This window comes from Larus michahellis, chromosome 9 (genome assembly GCF_964199755.1).
Source record: "Larus michahellis chromosome 9, bLarMic1.1, whole genome shotgun sequence".
Classification (NCBI taxonomy): domain Eukaryota; kingdom Metazoa; phylum Chordata; class Aves; order Charadriiformes; family Laridae; genus Larus; species Larus michahellis.
Window position 1 is genome coordinate 40,792,968 of NC_133904.1, and position 22,444 is coordinate 40,815,411.

Below are 22,444 nucleotides of genomic sequence, written 5' to 3' on the forward strand. Positions count from 1 at the left end.
GCCCTATGCCAAGGAGATAAAGGCATTTAAAACATCATTTGATATGTTACTTATTAAATTGCATTCCTTACCTGTATTAAGAAATTTACATGAAAGAACTCATTTTCTCCATGTTAGCCACGGTTCACCAACAATCTAACATTTCCAAATCAAAACTAGTCAGCAACCTGGTAAAAAGAGGAGCCCTTACCATGAGATAACCAAAATGCATTGCACTGGCCCCTATGTATTTTTTTTTCTTGATTTCTAGTTCATTTGTAATGTAGTAGTTGGACAGACTGTTCCACAGCAGCTCCACCCATTCTCAGAGTAAGCGTGTATCACGACATTCAGCTCATGATGCACAGTGGAGTGCATCAAAAAACAAACCAAAAAAAAAACAACCAAAAAAAAACCAAAAGCAACCCAAAAACTAAACAAACAAACCCCCCCCCCCAAAAAAAAACTAAGCCCCAAATAAAAACACCTCTCCCCTCCTCCCACCAGCAGGGGCGGGTCCCTGCTATTCCCAAAGACCTGGGAAAGGAAGGTACAAACTGTTGATAATCTAACACGTTAGACTGTAGAAGTTGAGTTGTCATTAAGAAGAAACATGCTACACTCATCTTTAGAATTAAACATTTTTATTTTTTTGCCATAGAAAGCTCTAAGAACTAATATCAGCTATTGATTAATGAAAAGTAGAACACAACTTTAAAAAGTATGTTAAGGAAAGACTGTACAACTATATACATTACAGATCTTGCAAAAATGATGAATGTTTCACATGGAACAGTTCCTAGGCAATAGCTGTAGAACCCAGTGTTCAATGTATATAGTCGTCAGCTTCTGCATCTTTGTATAAGCTGCATGCCTTAACAGTACAAAATAAATAAGCAGTCAATTGTTATCTCAATAATTTGTTTAATTCATATACTGGAATGCTATGGTATGAATCCCCAAAGAAACCATACAGTGAGGACACAGCCACCATTATCATATTTTGCAGCAGATCCATTAATGTTTTTATATGCATATAAATGACTGTGAGGTTTACTACCGTACTCTGTTGAAATTTTTAATTTTTATATAAATGCTTTTTCAGATTCAATCTTTTTCTTCCATTACCCCACAGCCAATTTCTTAATATTTACATAAGATTTTTCATTAAGTTAAACTGGAAGCTAAGTGTTTACAAAAACAAACAAACAAAAAAACCCAAATGTAAGTGCAATAGCCAGAAATCTAAATATAAAAGCTCATGGCCCCATAAAAAAGTTTTAAAATAATGGATTTAACATGTTTCCAAACCAATAAATACTGTAAGTGAAATAAAAAATTGCTTTACATGACCTCTGGACTTCTGGTATCAAAAATCATTTCCAAGGAAAACTGAAGACCCTGAGACACATGCAAGCACGAGTCTTCTAGCAAAAATAGTTACAAAGCCCTAATTTTCCAGTTTTCCTCCAAAAAGAGACCTTTAGTAGGCACAGTTTAATTTAAGGTTTAAAATATATCAGCAGCAAATATTGATAGCTGTTATGTTTCATTATTACTGAATGTACACTTTGCAACATACGCTTCACTCGAGATGTGTCACCTCAATAACAAAAATAGCATTGTATTTTTCTTGTCACGAAGTTCAGGAAGTCTCAATGTAGCGGACAGCCCGCTACCTCCCAGCTACCTGTGCTAATACAGGCGATTGATCGTTACGTCTTGTGAGGATCATGTCTGACTGCTGAGATATCATCTCAGGTAACATCCAACCTGTAACATGTGAAAGCAAACCCCATTATAACCAAAGGGGTCTGCAATACGATCTGGAAATAATCACGTCTATCACGTCCTCGGCCTACAAAACAGAAGTGCTGAGCATTACATGCGTAAGGTAAACAAATCCTGCTTTTCCCATCATTACTCATACAGATTTCTGGTACCCTTTTTTATAGCTCAAGTTGTATTTGAACCATTTACCATTTAAATGTCTTTCTGCCTAGAGTACTGTATGTCTAAAACCTTAACCTTGAAGGTCTGTGATCAAGATGCTTACTTAAAACAAAAAGAAAAGAAAAAGCTTTAACTGTAATTTAAGCAATGAAAGGTGACGATAACTAACTAGTACTACGCACGACCATCTTTCTCAGTCATCTCTAGAACTTAAGCAGTTTTCATATTACCGTTTACAAAAATTCAACAAGCCACTAAATCTGAAATGCTAAACTATGACTCCAGTAAACAGCTGTTTGTTTTTCTCCGATCTACTGTTTCCTGTTCAAGTTGGGCATCTAATTTATCTTCTAAGTGCCTAAACATGTACCAATTGCAAGGAGAAAAAAAGGACAATATAATAAACCCAGACCTGAAAATAGATGACAACTAGACAACTGCAAAGAAATGATATTTTGGGTTATGGTGGATGGAGGGTATTTTTTGATTGTTGGTTTAGTCCTCATGCTTCCACACCCTATAAATGGGGAAAAAAAATATCCGAATCCCTGTTTCACTTAAATATCTAGCCAAATAGGCATACAAGATCCTCAGCAGTTTCGATGCAAAATTGATAGAGCACTTAGATTATTTCAGAGTTTTGAGAAGTAAATTTCAAAGCCTTCAGCTAAAAAAAAAAAGGAAAATGTATTACTTTCATTGTAAGTACCACTTTTTTTTAAAATACCAGACTGAAGCCCTTCTTGAAGGGCAAAAAAAAAGGAACAGCACTTTATTCCAAACTAACCACGGGCATCCTTTCCAGCAGTAAGAAAACCTAACATTATTCCTTAAGCTTTGAAAAGGCAAAATTATCTCCTTAAGCGTTCTAAGCTTATTCACTATTGAGCTTTGTGGGTTTGGATTTTTTTTTTTCCCCATTTCAAAAAGAGTAAAATACAATGGCCCAGACACTGAATACTCTGCTCACCATACTGCCAAATATAAATAGTTTGTTCAAGTTAGCCCTAACTGAGTATCTCTTGCTGGCAAGACTATTTGCATGAAGACAGATGATTCATAGTGCTTATAAAAGCAGAACTAAGATGCTAGTTCAAAAAATACACTGCTCCAAATTACTGGATCAGTTATTTTGGACCCTTGCGGTAATGCATTGTTCACAGAAATAAATATGAGTTGTGCGGTGTTTTGTGTTTTGGTTTTTTTTTTGTATAAAAAATGGTTCCATATTCAAGAGACTATGTTGAAAAATGTTACTGCTTTCTTGGCTAACATCTAAACACAATTCAGCATTAAAGTGCTAACATGAAAGAAAGGGTTTACATAGTAAGTATTGGGTACAGGCAATACCTCGATTACTTTAGAAGAAATTGTACCTTTTCAAGCTACAAATCCCCACATTTTGATCAAAATTAACATACCAGAAAACACTGCCAGCTCCTTGGAAATGCCTTATTCTCTATTCAAGTAAACTTTCAGATTAATCGCTTCCACAAAATCACTTGCAGCTACTAATGATCCATCTAAGTGCCACCACTTGATGACTCAGTAGAACAAGTTAACTTGTTTTCACTTTAACATTTGATTTTACAGTGATTTTAACAGTTCATTTAAAATAGCTGCAATATTTCTGTACTGAATCCTTTTTCCAGTATTTATTGCGTTTCAGTAAGATTCTGGTATTACAAACTCAAACTCAGTACTTCCCTCTGATGGATTTTGCTTAAAAATTGCTTCATTTCCCTGTGGAATGAAAATGTCATCCCAGGTAATTTGTTTGGCTGGAGGGTTAGATGTTGTTCCTTCAGTGCCATCCTTCCCTGTGCCAACACGATAAACAATTCCACCCTCATTTATCACTGGTATACTGCTTGAGTGATTAGTAATGTACGCATACTGTCTGATCTGCAAAGACCTGCAAGGATGCAATCGATAAAGCTTGGTATCTCCAGAAGGGTCTTGGCTATGCACTGATCTTATGTGGGAGGCTGTAATTTGGTAGTTGATGAACGATTTGCCACACGTCAAGCACTGGTACCTTCGCTCACCGGTGTGGTGAATTTCATGCTTCGTACGGTATTCTGCAAGAGCAAAAACTTTGTCACAATATCGACACGGATACTTTTTCTCCCAGGAATGAACGTTAAAATGTCTCCGTAAACTCGTCAGACAGGCATACGATCTCTTGCACACAATACAAATGTAGTAGACTCTTCCATCGACTATGAGCTCGTAATGGTCATCGTGCTTTACTTTCATGCGTTTCCTGTTCGGAGAATCATCACCAGATGTTCTCGGAGTTTCATCAAGCTTGGCTTCGCCTTCCTCAGAATCACCCTTTACAGGAATGACTATATCGTATGTATCCTCACCGATATTTGCATAAACCTTACAGCCTGTGGACAGGCCTTCTATTTCAGTTGCTGTATCTAGTGTTATGATTTTCTGCCCTTCTGCCACATTCTTTGACGCAACACCCGAACTGAATTCTTTGTTGTTCCCAGTCAGGACATCTGAGATTTTTATTTTAAATTCCCCCGGCTTAGAACATGGCTCTTGTGAAAACGTAACAACCTGTTTTTTCTGTACACCTGATCCTTCAGTGGTTGCTGCCTTGGGTACAGCAGGTTGCTGAACCAAAGAGCTACTGCTGACTGAACCAGGACTAGAGGAGCTAATGATAGCGACATCATCTTCAACAACCTCTTCATCATCAACAGCAGTTGTTTCCCCTTCAGTTAAGGTGCCACTATTAGATGGCTGCTGGTTCTCCTCAAGTAAATTAATTGTAGGGGTCGCATGTGTTTGATGCGAGGAGCTGGCACTGAGAGATGAGTTAAGTAGAGGCTTATTTAGCACAATGATACTAGGAGTCAAATGTTGCGGTGCTGCAGAGACAAGTGATTCAGCACTTGATTGCGGTTGGTTTGGGCTTAGCTGACTGGCAGACGAGGTGAGTTTTTGAGCTGCTGTGGTGCTCATCAAATGGGGAGAGCCACCACTGCCACATGATTTTTGGTCAGAAGCTCCAGCTGGATTTGGGCAAGGCTGGTTCTGGGCTGCAGCATTTGTATCTTTAGTACATTCTTTTGGAGGAACAATCTCAGAGCAAAAAATCACATCATCATCCTCATCATCTGAATCACTCATTGTAATTTTTGTAGTCTCATATTCTATGCCATGTAAGGAGAACGATTGTGTTATAACCGGCATCCCATCTGTTACCTCTTGACTCTCTGGCCTTATTACAGGTACTTGTGTTTCAGCATCCTTTTGACCTGGGCTAGAAGTTGAAGTTTTTGAAGCACCATCTTTGACCTCGCTTGGCATATTTTTTCCTTCAGGCGGAGGTACTCCGAGATCAGCTATGAATTTAACACCCAGCTGTTGCCCTGATTTAATCAGTTCATCAAGTAAATCGGATCGAATGCTGATTATTTTGGAACTATAAATATAGTTAAGAATTTCCGCAAAAATTTCTGCTCTTACAAAGCTCAGTTCAACCACTTGTCCAGCCACTGAGAAAAGCTGGTGAAAATATGTGCTTGAGGCAGAAAGGATGTTTCTGTGAGCTCGAAATTTCCGGTCCTCCACGATGACAGTAACATCACAAAAAAGTCCGTGACCACGTTGTTCATTCAAAGACTGAAGGAGCACACTAGAATACTGTGTATCTGTAGCAGAAATCAGTTTCTTACCCTCCATTCCTAAGAAGAGAAAGTAAAAGGCATCAAATTAGTAAAAATACAGATTTAAGGTTTTAACTGCATGACGACATTCCCACATTTACTATTTATTCCTTCTTTTGAAAAAACAAATCTGAGATACTATTCATAAACTTACCTGCTATAGTACTCTGCAACTTTGTTTCTTATTGTTATTTGTGCCTTTACCTTCTACACAAGGTGTGTGCAATTCTGAAGATATCCTCTATTCTTACAAGGCAAGGAACAGAGAAACACCTGCTTGTCTGATTCAACAGCAAATAAGGTAAATTTGAAAACCAAGAAGATGCAATATTCGGGTCCGTCAAAAGGCTTTAAACGTTATTAGACATCTCTTTTTAACTGTGAAAATATTATGTGATTTGTTATGAGAAAACCCAATAACATCCAGGTTATTTATGGGACAGACAACACAATCTGTGCATCCATATATTACCAGTCAGCTAAGGTTAATGAAAACACTACTGATACTTCGCTTTCTTCCCCACAAAAAGAAACTTTTTTCTTTACCCCTCTTCGTATATTTGGGAGGTTGCTTTGTGTTTGAAACTGAGATCCTGAGGCGCTATGGTAACAAAAAAGACCTATAAAGTCAAACCAATCCGTTTATCGGCACTTCCCATTTGATGTCTCCCAGCAAGACACAGAAAAACAACATCGAAATATACGAATAGCGAGTGAAAGGCGGCAAGCCCTTCATTTCACTCATGAAAGTTTATTTCCACACGCCCGCTAGGGCAGGAGACGAGGAAGCCGAGGACACCCGCCACCCTCCCCCGGCCGGGCGGAACAGGGCAGCGGCGGCAGCACACCCGCTCCCCCGGGGCCAACCGCCCGCCCCCGCCGCGGCCCCCCCTGAAGTTTACCATGAAAACGAGCGTTTCGACCCAGAGCCGGCACCGTTGCGGAGGCGTTTCCCGGGCTCCCACCGCGGCGAAACGGGCCGGCGGCGCTGACAGGCGGCGGGCCCCGGGGAGCGGCCCCTCCGCGCGGCCAGGCCGTGCCCGCCGCCGCCGCTTCCTGCTCCAGGCGAGGCGAGCGGGGCCGGCCCCCACCGGCGGCGGGAAGAGGGAGGCGGCCCGCAACGCAGAGGGGGAAGGCGTGGGCCCGCGTTACCTGCGCTCCTGCCGCCCGACCCCGCACAACGGGCACCGGCCGCCGCCGCTTCTCGGGCTCGGGCGCCGCCCCCGCTGCGCGGCCGCCAGGGGGCGCTGCGGCGCGCTGCCCTTCTCCTGCGGGGCCGCCGCGCTCCGCCCGAGCGCGATCGTCACCCTTCGGCTCCCCAACCCGAACGGCCTCGGCAACCTTCGGCCGCGCTCGGGGACGGAGGGCGGGGCGGGGCGGGCCCCCGGCCGCCTCAAGCCGGGCCCTTAGGCTGGGCCGCCGGGGCCGGACAGCGTCCCTGCACGCCGTAGCCTCCCACGGCCCGGCCTCCTGCCGAGACCCCCCTCCCCGGGGCGCCGGGAGCCCCTCGGCCGCGGTAGCTGAAGTGGTTGGCGGCTCCCAGGAGCCCCCGGGGGCTGCACCGCCCGGGTCGCCGCCCCCCCTGCCCCTTCAGGTGTGCCGAAGGCCGGTGACAGGCCCCAAAGCCCCTGCGGTACCTCACCGGTCCCCGGCCCGGCTCCAGCGGAGGCCTTGGGCCGCGCACATGGGCCTCGCTTCGGCCTTGGCAATCCCTGCCTGGCTCCCAGCTGTCCCGCTCCCTCGCCCCAGGCAAAGCCGGCGGTGAGGCCCCCGACACCTGCCTTACGCCTGACGGTGTTGGATGCAGCTGTGGAGACGCGATGTCAGCAGGTTATTTCCCGTGGCGGCTCATTTCCTTCCCGGGGGCAAAGAGCGGGCTAGCACTGCCCTGCCAACCGCTGACGCAGCCAGCACCTCCGCCCAACGGCAAAGAGATCTCCTGCGACCCGAACCCCGGCACCCACGCTCACATGGTGGGATCCTTCATTTTGTATTCCTTGCACCACAGTGGCACGTGTCAGGCTCCGCCAGGAGCCGTACGGATGTAAGTCCTTTTGACAAAATGCGGCTCTCGGCACATTCGCCATGTGGTCATCAAAGTGACACATCCACAATGCGGTCTCTTGGAAACTGTCACTGCTCATGAATGCTCAAAGAGCGCCAAGATCAGAAAAGATCTTTTTCATCTTCAGTTACTGATCTGTTCCTTTTCTTTTTTTTTTTCTATGGATTTTGCAGACTTGAACCACAGGGGTTTCTTCATCTTTCTGAAGATTCAAAAACTTTGCCAAGAACAAATGTCCTTCGATCAAGTTCGACCAAAAACATTAACAGGCCACGGTCACTGGCACAAATGACTGCAATCCCTCGCTGCATATATCATCAACGCAATGGCCCTGCCTAGCTTTATGAGCCCTTCTAGCAAGAAAATCACCTGCCATGCTCCCTGTATTTGTACAGCCAGTAGCAGAAGTGCCTTTTTGAAGCAAGCCTTCAGATATGAAATGTTACAAAGCCGGCTTCTGATTATTTTTAGGTTTTTCCAGAGAGCCAAGTGAAGAAGAATAAATAATAAAAAAAAATAATCAGGGGAAAAGGTAGGCTTTTTTTTTCTCCTCCTATAACTCTTCAATTAAGTTTTCTCCTTTGATAGAGGTTCTAAGTAATTTTTACACAGGAGGTTATATTAAATGAAAATAACACTAGAATCATTTTAATCCTTAATGTATAATCCAGCCTTCTTTTTTTCTCCTCCAGAAATGTCTAATGGTCCAAATTAAACCATTTCTTAGCCTTTCATCCTTTGGCTTTAAGGAGTTTTCTTCTCCTCATCGCCTATCTCATTTCTAAATAACTAACAGGAAAATTTACAGATAAAGATGAGCACGGATTTGGAACAAGCCCTGCTCTTGAGGCATCATCATTTCTCAAGAATCAGGTTTGAACTGCTTACCCTTAGGCACCGAAATGCTGCCTAATTTAAAATATGCTGGGCGAGCTGTGAGAGTTGCACCATCTTCTTGACTTTTACCTTTTTGCAGAAGCTTCTCTCTATGGCAACTTCTGATACCAGATATAAAATCTGGACCCCACTGTCACCTTGCCATGGTTAGGGCAGAGCTAATACTCTGACCAGCTTAAAAAATTTTTGCTGAAGCTGCCACTTGGTCCTCCTGCACCTGAATGCAGAACTTCAATGTGAATTTTATTTTTTTGGCTAGCACGCACCCCTTAGTTTTGGGGGGAGTGGATGGCCTTTTTTATTTTTAGATACACCTAGAAAGTGTTTGGTGATTACTCACATAAAAACTTATACAGTGATAAATTAAAAGAACCATTTTATCTAAGATATTGACAAGAAACATCTAGAACAAGAACTAAATGTGGGGTTCTTGAGACTGAAAAAATAGGTAAGAGACACAATAGCAACATTTACTTTGATGCATAGAAGTGATCCAAAAAAACTCTGGGGTGGCGGCTCTGAAAACACGAAGTACAAATGTAAAGAAGTGATGTCTAGGCTTTTGTGAAAAGACAAAAAAATAGGCAATTCAGTAACAAGTTTTCAGTTAAGCAATTTGAAGAGCCCTCTTCTTTTTGAAAAATACGGTTTGTGCAAACAGAAAATCCTTTTAAAGACTTGACAAATCTGAGAGACAAAGAAGCATTCTCTGTCATGAAAAAATATATTTTACATTAAAATAAATTTGATATACAGATCAACGTATTTCCCCTTAGGGCCTTCAGTAAAATCAAAATTCAACAGTTGTCCTAGCTAAGACTACATTTAGGGACAGAAATATTATCTCACTGTGGAATTTCAACTAAAACACCACTGCTTCAGAAGGATTCTAAAATAATAATTTCCACCATTCATGCTTCGAGGGATTTTCAGAGAGTATTTTTCTGTCAATCCCATTATATAAGCCTCATATAACTGGATTTAAAGCCCAGTGATACTTTTTATTGACATTTGTAGTTGTTGTAGATGCTGTTACGTACTGTATATATGCGCATTGTATAACCTGTGTGTAAAAATACTTCAAATTACTTTGACATATTAAGTAACAGAGGTGCAGAGTGCTTCTGAGAGGCAGATAGATGTTTTGGACCCTCGGATGCAGACGTGAGTGGCCGTACCACGAGAGCTGCCTCAGCGCAACCGAAGGCTGGTGGCAGCTGTGCCAAGCGCTGCAGTGCTCAGTGCCTCTGAAACCCCCTGGCTGTCCACCTCCCTGCCTCACCACACAGTAAGCCCAGGCTCCAGTGCATGTCATGCTGCCGCTGGCTGCCTTTCAGTGTCTTCCACCCCTTTTCTGGGGCAGCCCTGAGCCCTGGCTGTGGGGGATCCCGGGAGAAAAGCTAGAGAGGGCCACCTGCCCTCATGAAGGCCTCAGGGGTGCATTTATTTGCCACATGGATATGTTCCTATGTCACACATCTGGCCCACTAGCTTCCATCTCTCTGATGGGTTGGTGACATGACTTCATGTAAGCAGCACTGAGAGTGTGCAGTGGCCTGGACATCTTCCTGGGGACACATGGCACAGGGGTAAACGCACTTGGGCAGGCTGTGAGGAGAGCAGGGATGTGGGCTGCTAAGTCTCAGGATCGCCCTGGGTTTTGGGTTCTTCCTGCGACTGGAAGCTCAGAGAGACAAAGTCATTTTGTCTTTCAAGCCTTCATTCCTGCAGTACAGAGTCAGCTGGCAAAAACACAGCCACTGCAGACTTCCAGCTGTCTCATTCAAATGACCCTACCACCCATCAAAACAACAAGCCTTTTAAAAGATAGCCTTATCTAGTTTAATTAGGCAAGAAGTAGTCCCTGATACTTGAAATATTCACAAACCCCACAGCAGGGCGATACCAGGCTGTCCTCAACAGACACAGGAACTGGCGATACACATACGCAAACCTCTGGTAACATCTTTTCCACCCCCGTTCTGCCTGTGGTTACACGCACGCAATATAATATACAATTTAAATAGGCTTCCTCCCTCTTACAGATTTTTTTATTGTTGCTTGTGACAAGTTTGGGAACTGAAATAGCATTTCATTTGTGAAAAGGAGATGGACGTAGACATCTTTTCTAGCCACCATGGGTTTTCGGGCTGGAGCAGCGGCCTGAACCAGCCACTGATGCCGCGCTCACAGGAGCCCAGCGACGTTATGCTGCACTTCCCAGGGCACAGCAGAAACTCGGTGTTTTTTTTTCAAAAAAGGACAGCCCCGAGGTGCTCAGACCCAGCACCCTGAGGGGAAGGGCGCTCACAAGGGGAGGACAGCGAGGGTCCTATCTTAATACATCAATTGTATAATTTTCTCCCCAAATCACTGCTGTTTCGGGTGCTCCTTTCCTGCTGCCACCGGGGCCGGCGGCCGGAACCGTGACAGGCCGCTGTGGGAGGTGCCGTATCTTTTAATTTTCAAAACAAAACCGGCCGTGACGGTGCCGGGCGGCGCCGGGCCCCGGTTCCCGGGGAAGCGGGAACCCCCGTGTCCGCGGAAGGGGGAGCCCCGGCGCGGGGCCCCGGAGAGCACCGGGGGCTCCCCGCCCTCCCCCCGGCGGCGGGGCCGTGAGCTGTCCGCCGGGCAGTGCTGCTCCCGGGCCGCCCTGGACAGCTCCCGGGCCTGCCCCGCTGCCCGCGGGGCGCTGCCCCCCACTTCGGCCTTCCCCGCCGCTCCGCCCCCCCCAGCCGCCGCCGCCGCCTTACCTGGCACTGCCGCCGCCCGCGCGTCCATGCTGCCGGGGGGCCGCCGCGGGGCTGCCCCGCCGCCGGCAGCACAAAGGGACCCGCCGCTGGGAACGCCGCTGCCGCGGCGCTGTGTTGCCGCACGGGCGGGCGGGGCGGTGCGCCCCGGGGCGGGCTTCCCTCCCCCCCCCCCGCGCTCGCTTCCGCCCCGCTTCCGCCCCAGAAGCGGCTCCTCCGCAGCGGCCGCCATGGCGCCGGCGTCGCGTTCCCGCAGCCCGCCGGCTGCCAGCCCAGAGCGCCGCGGCCGGAGGTCCCGCTCCCGGTCCCGCTCCCGCTCCCGCTCGCGCTCCCGCGAACGCAACGGCCTGAAGCGCCCGAGCCACCGGCGGAGCCGCAGCTGGTCCCGCTCCCGCTCCCCCGGCGGGCCGCGCTCTGCCACGCACCACGGCCACCACCACCACGGCAAGGCCTGGCCCGAGTACTACGAGAAGGAGAAGGAGGAGATCCTGCGGCAGAGGCGAGCGCCGGCCCGGGGCTCTCCCGGGGGTTCTTCCCCTCCGCTCGGAGGAACCGGCGCTCCCGGGGCGGGGAGGGCAGGGCGGGCGGCCGGGCATCTGGTGGGCCGGAGTCGCGGTGCCATGTCGGGAAGTGACGGGACTCGGCTGGGAGGGTGCTCGCACCCGTTACCCGCCGTTACCCGAGGTTTGCTGCCGGCCTCCCGGGCCGCTGGTGGGTTCTTCTTGTTGTAGCCGCTTTAGGCGATTAGAAACAGTAACAGAGAGCGGCTGCGGTGGTTTATGTGCTGGCTGTAGTGTGAGGCGTCAGTGAAAGTGTTTTCCATTACAGGAGACTCAATGAGAGAGAGAGAATTGGAGAACTGGGGGCACCTGAAGTCTGGGGACTGTCACCAAAGGTTCCGGACCCCGAGTAAGGCATATTCTTTCTTCTTCCCTTATGGTTTTTATGATATTGAGTATATAACTTACAAAATGTCTTATCCCTACGCTAGTCCCATTGCCACAATTCATGTTGTGTCAGTTCATTTCTGAATCAATATAACAAGGTTATTACTTTTTTTTTCCCAAAAAAATAATTCCAACATACCAATTATGCAAGATATGATTTAGGTGATCAGGTGACTATTATGTTGTCGTTCTGAAAGCAGTTCCCATGCTGCAAATTAACTGTTTTAATTCTTGACTCTATTGCAAGTATTGACTCAAAATCTGCAAGTGTGTGTCTGGTCATGTGTGTACCTTTGGTCTTGAATACTACAAAATAAATTTTAAGTAGCAAACTTTTATTTTTACTCAGTTCCGACGAGCATACACCAGTAGAAGATGAAGAGGCAAAATCTAAGAGTAGTTCTTCAGATTCCAGCTCAGAAGGTAATTTGTTTTGCTTATGTAGCTCGTTTTGAAAATGGAAAGCTACTGAAGTCGGGAATCTGCTGTTGCTTGCAAGAGATTCACTGGCTTTGATGGGTGGAAGTGAGTGTGGTGGGCTCCAGTTCAAAGGAGAGCATTCTTTGGGAAGAACAGGAAGTACGTATGGAGCTAGATGATCTTTGTCTGTTCTCTAATGTTATCTTTTAAAAACATTCTAGAGGAAAAAAAGAAAAAGAAGAAGAAAAGAAAGAAGAAAAAACGGAAGGCATCCAAAAGAAAACGCAGAAAACATTCTGAGGACAGCGACAGCGAGTCGGAGTCTGAGCAGAACTCCAGTGGTAAGAAAAGAAGGTCTTGGCTAATGTGCGTGGTGCAAGAGCTCTCCTTCTGCTCTTCTGACCTCAAAGCAACGCTTCTGGCTTTTGTTGCACACTTGCAGTTTCTGAAATTATACAGCTGCAGCATCAGTCCAGTGTTCTTTTCTTTCACCATCTTGCTGCGTTTGCAGTGCGTTTTCCTTGAGTGCTTGTGGTCTTGCCTCAGGAAATAGGATTTTTGAAGTTAGCATCCATTGGGTGTCTCACAACAGAGATACGTTCAGTACATTCTCATATCGACGCGTACTGGAGGTAGCTTTCTACTAAGACTTTCTCAGTGTTATTTTGTACCTAAACAAATCACATCTGAGGAGCTGTGTGCTAAGGCATTCTGATGGAGGCAGTTAGTTATTCACAATGCAGTAAACTGCTTAGTTATAGCTAATCATCTCTTTTTGATAATATATATACTTTATTTTTTTCAGATGAAGATAAAAAGAAAAGCAAGAAGAAGAAAAAAAAGAGCAGAAAGTAAGTTTCCAGGTTGTTGTGTGTAATTCTACCTGCTTTTGATTAGAGGGCAGTGCCATTTCCTTAGCAGGTACTGAGGAAGGCTGAGCGCTCTTGTAATTAGGGCTATAAATGCTGTTGAATAATCTTAACTTGATGCATTTTCTTTAGATCTACAGAACCATGTAGCATAGAGGACTCGCTGCAAGCTTAGGGAGCCACTTTCTAATGCTATATGAAAGACATAACAGTTTATATATTGTCTTTGTTTTGCTGTAAGGCGTTTTCTATGAAATAACATCAATCTATATGCAGACGGCCAGTCTTCCTGCAGATGGAAGGTGCCTTGAGAAACTAATGACTTGAGTATGATTCCAAGCACTTTCTTTCATCTTAAATTTTGGTAAATAGCATGTCTGTCTTTATCACAGGAAGAAGTATAAGAAAAAGAAAAATAAGAAGAGCAGGAAGGAATCCAGTGATTCCAGTAGTGAAGATTCTGATGACGAAACGTTTCAAGGGGAAGATCTCTGGATTGAGAGATCAAGTAGGTTCACCTGACTTTAAACTTGGATTGAAACTTCTTGGTGTCCTTTCCTTGGGTTCTTTGTTATGTGTTGCTGACCTGTGTAGCTGTTCTGATAACAGAGAACAATGGGCACGATACTAATCTTCCTCATTATTTGATTGTTGCAGAAAATACAGAAGCTGATAGCTTGATTGGACCAGAAGCTCCCAAAACCCACGCATCTCAGGATGATAGGCCTTTGAAGTGAGTAGCCAGCTCTAACGGTACTTTGATCGAATCAAGTAAATCAAGCCTGAAGGTTACTGTTCAAAAGGGCTGTTATAGCAATATGGCCTGCATCAGAGAGAATGCTGTGCCAGAAACTCACAGGCAGAAGTGATAGTGCAGCTAGCCTTTACCCTGGCCTGAATTCAGGTAGAAAAGTCTGGTTTATGACTTTTAGCTTCGATTCCTAGAAAATCAATTGTAAGATGCCTTTATTCTAATGCTCTGCAGTATAGTGACTTTATAGTGTCTTCATTACTGTTTAATCAGAACGGGTTCAACTGGTAATTTGAGATGTTGTTCCCAGTGTTAGCCATAAGGAAGAAACAGGCCAATATGTGGGAAAGAATAAGAAAGCACTTAAAAATGCAGCTGTAGCAAGTAGTGAACAGAGAAGCTGGATGTTTGGCTCAGGCTCTCTCTATTTGAGACTGATTAAAATCACTGCTTTTTTTAAGCTACGGACACGCCCTCTTGCCCGGTGAAGGTGCAGCAATGGCAGAGTACGTAAAAGCAGGAAAACGTATACCTCGGAGAGGTGAAATCGGCTTGACCAGTGAAGAGATCGCATCGTTTGAGAGCTCTGGTTATGTCATGAGTGGCAGCAGGTATGGTTTTGGTGGTGGTAATGGTTCAGTGAAATTTTCAAGAGCTGCTTCCTCTATTGGCTGGTTAGAAGACCGACTCCAAGCTCTAGTTGAAAGCACCAAAGAGAAGGCGCTCTCTGTGCTTGCGGTAATCTACACTAAACTCCCTGTTACTATAGATGGATGGTAAGCTTTTTAAGGACACTTTCTTCTCAAGAGCAAAAATTCTTTCCGAGTAATAGACTTCTAATTATCTTGTATTTCAAATGAGGAGGTACTTGTGTCAGATGGCTCAAAGGTGGCGTGTTTGGACAACAGTGGTGACGTGCTGGCTCTTCAGTAGGAGAGAAATCAAAGTGTAAGAGGTTGGCTGCACTTTTTCTGATGAGTCCAACAGGAATTTCACTTAAGGTTTGGTGAGCCAACAGCTGACACCCTGGGGATAGATGGGACTTCCAGCTGAATGCCTGAGAGCAGGCACCCCCAGGAGTCAGTTCCTTGCTCTGCCACGCTCCTTCCTGGGAAGGTTTGTGTGCAGTTTGGATTCTCTAGTGTAGGTGTCTTTATAAGCCCCTCAAAACATTCAGGCCAGTTGATGGATGGAAGCCATGACAGGGCATTACATCCTTCTGCCTGTGCTGATGTACACGATGTTCTCCTCCACAGACATCGCCGAATGGAAGCTGTGCGTCTGCGTAAAGAGAACCAGATTTACAGCGCAGATGAAAAGAGAGCTCTGGCATCCTTCAACCAGGAAGAGAGGAGGAAACGAGAGAATAAGATCCTTGCAAGCTTTCGAGAGATGGTCTACAGAAAGACTAAGGGCAAAGAGGAAAAATAATTCTTTATTTCAGCTGTACACCACAGGTTCTACCAAGCAGCAGCTAACCTGTTCCAGTCATGATTTGAAAAAAGCTGCAAGTGCTGCAGTGCCTTTCACCCAACAGGGCCAAGCCTCAGGAGCGGATTACTTGTATCAAGGAAACAGTTACTTTTGTCAGATTTTCTTGGATCATTTTTTCACCATCTACAAGGAATCCCTGTAAAGTGAAAGGCTAAAAGGCAGGGAAGGCGGGAACACGCATGGAAGATTAGAGGTGGCAATGTTCTATACTTACTTTGAATCAGACAAGCAAGAGGATTCCATGGGAGGGCTTTGTTACTTGATGCTGATAAATGTGATTTTCCATTTATTTTGATTAATGAGAGTAGACTGGCCATCAGAAGCAAGCTACTATAACAGTATCAAAATTGAAGGAATTCCTAAGTTCCTGTTTAAGATCTAATGCTGTCCACTTAGGTATTTTTTTTCATAAGTCTTTTAGGTTTATTTTTTTCTCAAAATACTTGCATTTTGGTTTGTGGCTCAAACTAGACTTGTAAATAGAAATGAGTTTGTAATTTAATACAGATGGGCTTCAGTTACTTTAAAGCAAGCAGATCACAACTCGGGTATAAAGTAATGGTAACAGTAGTAGGAGGGTCTTGATCTTCAATCCATCAAAGCCCGTGGTGAAGAGCTACGTTGCTTGCTTCTTTTTCTCCTATGTTATACATAGGTATCAGAGCAGTGGGGTGCAGTGATTGGAACCCCTGGATGTACACAGGTGGTAACAAGGATGTATCTTCCAATTTATTTGAAATTTTTTTGTCTGTGGAAGGGTTCTAGATTAAAACTTTATTTTAACTCCTGCGGTATTTTAATTTGGTATGTTTCAGCAGTATTACATGGCTATCTTTAAACTCTGTACTCAGAGGCCTGCTCCAAGTAGTGCTTCTGTGGTGGTTATCTTTGATTCAACTGTGTATTTCCAAACATACTCCCCCCCTTAGCATTTTTTTCAAATGCTTTTAAAAACAGAGTGTTTTCTAGAGGGTTTTTTTGTTCCCCTGAATCTCTGTGTTGTAGTTTTGGCAGCAGAGATGTCTTGTATGTTTGTATAAAGAAAATAAAAGTTCTATAATGTTTGCCCTGGAGTTCTGCAGACCTGGTGTTCACAAACAGGAAGTCCAGCCCAGCTGCCTTTTCCCATCTACACTCTGGAACCTGGTTCTGTCCTGCCATACCCACCCATCTCTGCAAGGGACCGTCATGTAAAGCCGGCTGCCAGGTCAGGACATAGTTGATTTTGCACAGATTTAATGCTTTTTCTGTGTCCACAAAGTAGAAATGCTAACAAGGAAGAGCCATTCTTTCTTCATTATGTTTATTTGATACCCTACAAAATACCAACAGAGCGTTGGTGATGGTCAGTTGGAGCTGTTCATTAGAGAGTAAGTCTTTCCATGAGGATTATTTTATTTTCAATGATGTCCTTAAGCCACTTTTCTCTAAACTGACACTGTTCTGGCCTGGAGGATGAAATAAAAGAGAGTAAATAGTAAGAATAATATTGAACCAAGTTTGGCCAGCTCAGAACTGGCCTTTATTCACAGGGCAAGCCTATCTGCTGAAAAAAAAACCACCAACTAGACCTGTGTTAACCCAAAACAAGTTCATTATGGAGAAGGCAGGTGCTCATGGGGTGGCTATCCATGCCTGCAGTGGAGTGAAGCTGATGATAAGCAGGGCCATTTGGTTTTGCGTAGCAAGATTTTTGACAGCTTCCTCCACCTCTCTGCTATTATTGCAAACTTACTTACATCAATCTCCTTTGTTTTTGGCATGGAAAAGCTTGCTAGAACCTCCTGAGTTGTGTCAGTGATGGAAGAGTAATAACATTTACCTGTGAATCAGCCTGCTGGACTCCAGAGTGAAGAATACCTCCACAGCCGAGGTCTGCAAAAGAGTAGCGACAGGGCAAAGTTCACATACAGGACATCAAAAAGCAGGCATTTAAATTAGGTAAGAGCTACTATCTACTTCTTCAAAAATAACCTGTGTATCTGTACAACATTTCTGTTACAGATCAGAATAGTTTTGGTTTAAAGCCTCTGAGTATTCTCTTGTGAAGGCAAAGACTCAGATGTTACAAATTAAGGCTTGTGCCTTAAATTTCTGACCTTAGATTTCTGACCAGTGGCTGTGAGCTGTTGTGCTGGTCTTGGCTGTGTAGAGTTAATTTTCTTTGCCATAGCTAGTTTGGGGATATGGTTTGGATTTGTGCTGAAAACAGTGTCGATGACACAAGGATATTTTTGTTTCTGCTGAGCAGTGCTCACACACAATCGAGGACTTCTCTGCTCCTCACACCAGCCCACCAGCGAGGGCTGGAGGTGCACAAGGAGTTGAGAGTGGGACGCAGCCAGGACAGCCAACCCCAGCTGACCACAGGGATATTCCATGCCATGTGACATCATGCTCAGCAACAAAACTAGGGAGGAGGTTGGTTGGGGGTGGCCGCTGCTCAGGGACTGGCCAGGCATCAATTGGTGGTGAAGAATTGTTTTCATTTGCATCACCTGTCTTAGTTGTTATTTTTTTCTCTCCTGATTATTTTTTTCCTTAATTTTTTTGTCATTATTATTATTATTTATTTTTTTAAATTATTAAACTGTTTTTATCTCAACCCATGAGTTTTCTCACTTTCACACTTCCAATTCTCTCCCCCATCCCACTAGGAGGTGGGGTGGAAGGAGTGAGTGAGCAGCTGTGTGGTCTTTAGTGGCCAGTTGGGGTTAAACCTCGACATCTGTGGACTGATATTTGGGGATCCACAGGCAGTAAGTAGAAAAGCTAGGGTTCAATATGACTAAGTATAGGTTCTGGAGGTAAAAAGTCTACTCAGTGCAATTTATTTCTTTTTTTTTCTTGAGCTGCAACATATGATTGTACAGGTGACAGGCTTCAGGCCAATCTGGAAAGGGGTTCTGAGACGGCATGAAGAGTAGTGGGCCAGCCTCCCTCTGCTGACCCCTTGTTCTGTGACATTCTGGCAATAGCCAGGCCTTGTCAGCATCTCTTGTGAGAGCTGCTGGCTCCTGGCCAGTCTCTCTGCTGCCCTCCTGTCTCCCTGCCTCAGGAAACACCCCCTGTACTCTTGTCCCTTGAAGGATTGGTACATGCCACTTCTGAGTACTTACGGCAGGTTTGATTTTGGAGATCTCTATAACAAAGTAGATGCTTGCTGTTGCTTGTGGGATGGGCTTTCTGCGTGTTGGGACACTCCAGCAAACTCTGTAATGGTACCTCTTGCTGTACTTCAGTTCTTCTTCCTGGAGAAATTCTGACCAGTGAAGCCAGCTTCTGTGAACATCCCATGTCTGCTGAACAAACACATCACGCTAACATTCCCTCTGTCCAGCAGAGGTGACTTGAGGGAGGTGCTAAAAAGGAACTGAGGTGCTCTCCTCTAATTTTTCACACTCCCCGAGGAAGGCATGACCTTCCTGAGTGGATGGAATTGTCACTCACAGAAATATATTCTTCAATCTGCTGTCGTCCTTTCTCTACTGTGAAGTTGTTGCCTGTCATCCACTGGATATTTTTGATGACACTCTTGGTTTCTAAAATAGATAAAATGCTGACAAATCCTTCTGGGAAGACCCTAACACATACAAATAGAGCAGACATGCTACCTTTCTCTTTTTTCTCCAGCTCTGGAAGATATTCCTCTGTACCGCTTCTCCCGTTTTCTGTGAGAATGTGAGCTTTTTCCTTACTGGCAGCGTTTTCCTCTCCCTTGTCCATTGTCTTCTGTTTTAGAAAGAGAAACACACAAATGCACTGAGAGAGAGTTGTTTGTGGTACCCAGCAACCCAGGGAGTGTTTGCTCCCTGTTGCCATGGCAAGGTGGCTGCCAGCCAATGGGAGCACTGGGCTCCTGGCATCCCCATCCACGTCTGGGGGGGCCCCTATGGATGGGGACTGCGGGGCCCCTTTGGACCAGGGACCCTAGGGAAATTCCTCCCTGGCAGCCATTGTCTCCTGGAAGGGAAAGATGGGATGAGCAGGAAAACAGACGTGGGATCCTGCTAGATTCTCTGTTTGTCAAATTTCTGCCAGTCTCGACAACTTGGGAACTAAACCAGCCTCCGGTCTGTGCGCTGCCATACGCAGTCTCAGCCCAGCCCATCACATAGAGGTGCTGCAGGCTCTGCACACCAGTGCTTGGGACACAGAGCCCTTCAGAGGGAAAGGACCACGGACGCTAAGAGAGGCCAGAGATATTTAGCAGAGTGCAGCATGGTGAATTCCAAGCAACCACTGTGTTGGAAATGACTTAGCAGCTGATGGGAAGGTCTTGTGCTGGAACCACTGGGGAGGCAAGACTTGGGATGCAGAACCCTAAAGAGCTCTGTGTGCGTGACAGATGAGGCCCGCTCATTTACCGCATCTCATGCAACAAAGGAAGCTTATTCCAGCTGCTGCTCAGGACATATTGTAAGGTGAGCACAGCACAAGGCAAGGTGTCAAACGGAAAAGGCCTTTTCTGAGCCCAAAAATTCTACATGGAGACACGCTAACCCAGGCAGGACACATCTCACAAGAGCTCTTCAAGACCCCATGGTGTCTGGAAGGATTACAGCAAACCCTGCCTAAAACAGCTCTGCTTTGTTTTTCAGCTGTCTGTGGTTTGGGAGAGATGCTCAAGGCCAGTGTGAGCCCTGGAAACCTGTCTCCTCCTCTGCTTCCTGACCTGATCTCCACACCTTTTCCCTCTCATATTTCTTGTCCTCCTGATCTTCTCTCCTTGCTAGGTCTTCTGTCTCTCCAGCCAGTGCTGTAGCCAATTAGCTGGTGGTAAGTGCTTTGGGCTGGTGTTTCATTGATTCCCAAGGTCTTTTCAGTCATGTCCAATAGAGCCAATGCCAGCCGTCTCCAAGAGGGACCTGCTACTGGCCAAGGCTGAGCCCATCAGCAACTGGCAGCGACTGAGCCCAGTGGCAGCACTGGGATAACGTATTTAAGAAGTCGGGAAAAGTTGCTGCACAACAGCAGTTGCAGTCAGAGAGAAGAGCAAGAATATGTGAGAGCAACAACTCTGCAGGCACCAAGGTCAGTGAAGGAGGGGCAGGAGGTGCTCCAGGCATCAGAGCAGAGATTCCCGTGCAGCCCATGGTGAAGACCATGGCGAGGCAGGCTTTCCCCTGCAGCCTACAGAGTCCACGATGGAGTAGATAGCCATCTGCAGCCCACGGAGGACCCCACACTGGAGCAGGTGGATGCCCAAAGGAGGCTGCAACCCTGTGGAGACCCCGTGTTGGAGCAGGCTTCTGGCAGGAGCTGTGGAGAGAGGAGCTGGAGCAGGGGAAGAATGTAAGGAGTCCTCCCCTGAGGAGGAAGGAGCAGCAGAGAGAACTTGTGATGAACTGACTGCACACCCCCACTGCTTGGAGGGAAGAGGTAGAGAAATCAGGAGTGAAGGTGAGCCCAGGAAGAAGGGAGGGGTTGGGGGAAGGTGTTTTAAGATTTGGTTTTATTTCTTATTATCCTAGTTTGGTAATAAATTAATTTCCCCAAGTCAAGTCTGTTTTGACCATGATGGTGATTGGTGAGTGATCTCCCTGTCATTATCTCAACCCATGAGCCTTTTTTTATATTTTCTGTCCAGCTGAGGAGGGGAGTGATAGAGTGGGTTTGGTGGGCACCTGGTGTCCAGTCAGGGTCAACCCACCACAGCAACACAGATCCAAGGGCTGAATACATGTATATCTTTATTAAAGAGTTAAATCATTTTATACAGATGTGTGGATTCTTCAAAGTGCCGACACCTTAGTCTATGTTCTCCAGACCCTGAAAAAGAAAAAGTAACAGCTGTATTTGCACCATTCTCATCACTAACTTGCAAGAGCGCATAACTGACAATGCAGTTTTATCAAACTATGCTTTGTAAGTACCTAAGTCCTAATTAAAAAAAAAAAATAATTAAAGTGCACATCCCCACAGACAGGCCAGCTGCAGGTACACAGCGAGCTCCCACTACCCCAAGAGTGGCTGGTGCCCACCTCAGAGGCCGTGGGAGCCCCCAGCTCCGATCTCAGGGCTCCTGCTCCCCTCCCCACGGTACCTGCCCGATGCCCCCAGCACCTGCCTTGGAGACGTAGTACTTGTTGACACCCGACAGCCGCCGGTCTCGTTCCATCAGGGTCCACTGGTAGGGATAGCGGGCGATCCGCTTCTCCTGCGGGCATGCACGGCACTATATGTCACAGCCCCGGGGAAGGGGCTCCCGGAGGTACGGGGATCTCTGAGGGAAGCGGTCCCGAGGAAAGGGGGATCTCGGAGGGAAGGAGTGCCAGAGGGAAGAAGGGGTCTGGGGAGAAGCGGAGCCCCGGGATCCCGGGCGGGGACACCGGGGATAGGGGGTGGGGGGAGTAGGCCCGGTCGCCCCGCCCCGCGCTGACCTTGCCGCCGTTGCACCAGCGGTGCATGTAGACGGTGGAAAGACCAGGGATAGCGAGGCAGATGCCCATGATGGCCATGCCGGGCAGGATCTCGTACCACATCCCGCCAGTCCGGTGCCGCCGGTCCGGTGTCGCCCGCCCCGGCCTGCCTGTGGGCACTCCCAGCCTGCCCCGCGCGCGGCGGTGTACGCCGGGACCTGTAGTCCGGCTGGGCGCGGTGCACGCCGGGATCTGTAGTCCAGCGGGG

At 46.3% G+C, this 22,444-nt stretch overlaps 4 protein-coding genes across 8 annotated transcripts; 1 reads left to right on the plus strand and 3 right to left on the minus strand.

The window, feature by feature from the left end:
- Window positions 1–606: 606 nt before the first annotated feature.
- ZBTB33 (zinc finger and BTB domain containing 33) lies at window positions 607–11,467 on the minus strand. 4 transcript variants are annotated; one of them, XM_074599662.1, is made up of 2 exons: window positions 11,337–11,467; window positions 607–5,639 (listed from the first exon to the last, which is right to left on the minus strand). In XM_074599662.1, the coding sequence occupies exons 1-2, from the start codon at window positions 11,362–11,364 to the stop codon at window positions 3,598–3,600; spliced, it is 2,070 nt and encodes a 689-aa protein (XP_074455763.1). In that variant the 5' UTR covers window positions 11,365–11,467; the 3' UTR covers window positions 607–3,597. The 4 variants fall into 4 exon arrangements, with proteins under 4 accessions (XP_074455763.1, XP_074455762.1, XP_074455764.1 ...); XM_074599661.1 differs by lacking the exon at window positions 11,337–11,467 and adding an exon at window positions 6,524–6,902; XM_074599663.1 differs by lacking the exon at window positions 11,337–11,467 and adding an exon at window positions 6,774–6,851.
- A 52-nt stretch (window positions 11,468–11,519) lies between these two features.
- On the plus strand, window positions 11,520–16,887 carry NKAP (NFKB activating protein). The gene is made up of 9 exons (XM_074602054.1): window positions 11,520–11,832; window positions 12,162–12,242; window positions 12,630–12,703; window positions 12,922–13,041; window positions 13,506–13,551; window positions 13,962–14,077; window positions 14,227–14,302; window positions 14,782–14,931; window positions 15,577–16,887. Exons 1-9 carry the CDS (start codon window positions 11,564–11,566, stop codon window positions 15,749–15,751), a joined length of 1,107 nt encoding a protein of 368 aa, XP_074458155.1. The 5' UTR covers window positions 11,520–11,563; the 3' UTR covers window positions 15,752–16,887.
- Window positions 16,888–17,095: 208 nt separating this feature from the next.
- AKAP14 (A-kinase anchoring protein 14) lies at window positions 17,096–19,672 on the minus strand. 2 transcript variants are annotated; one of them, XM_074602056.1, is made up of 4 exons: window positions 19,429–19,672; window positions 19,265–19,356; window positions 18,934–19,113; window positions 17,096–17,689 (listed from the first exon to the last, which is right to left on the minus strand). In XM_074602056.1, the coding sequence occupies exons 1-4, from the start codon at window positions 19,634–19,636 to the stop codon at window positions 17,633–17,635; spliced, it is 537 nt and encodes a 178-aa protein (XP_074458157.1). In that variant the 5' UTR covers window positions 19,637–19,672; the 3' UTR covers window positions 17,096–17,632. The 2 variants fall into 2 exon arrangements, with proteins under 2 accessions (XP_074458157.1, XP_074458156.1); XM_074602055.1 differs by having other exon boundaries at window positions 17,558–17,689; window positions 19,265–19,672.
- A 1,818-nt stretch (window positions 19,673–21,490) lies between these two features.
- On the minus strand, window positions 21,491–22,392 carry NDUFA1 (NADH:ubiquinone oxidoreductase subunit A1). Its single transcript, XM_074602059.1, has 3 exons — window positions 22,198–22,392; window positions 21,885–21,974; window positions 21,491–21,586 (listed from the first exon to the last, which is right to left on the minus strand). Exons 1-3 carry the CDS (start codon window positions 22,297–22,299, stop codon window positions 21,566–21,568), a joined length of 213 nt encoding a protein of 70 aa, XP_074458160.1. The 5' UTR covers window positions 22,300–22,392; the 3' UTR covers window positions 21,491–21,565.
- Window positions 22,393–22,444: the final 52 nt, after the last annotated feature.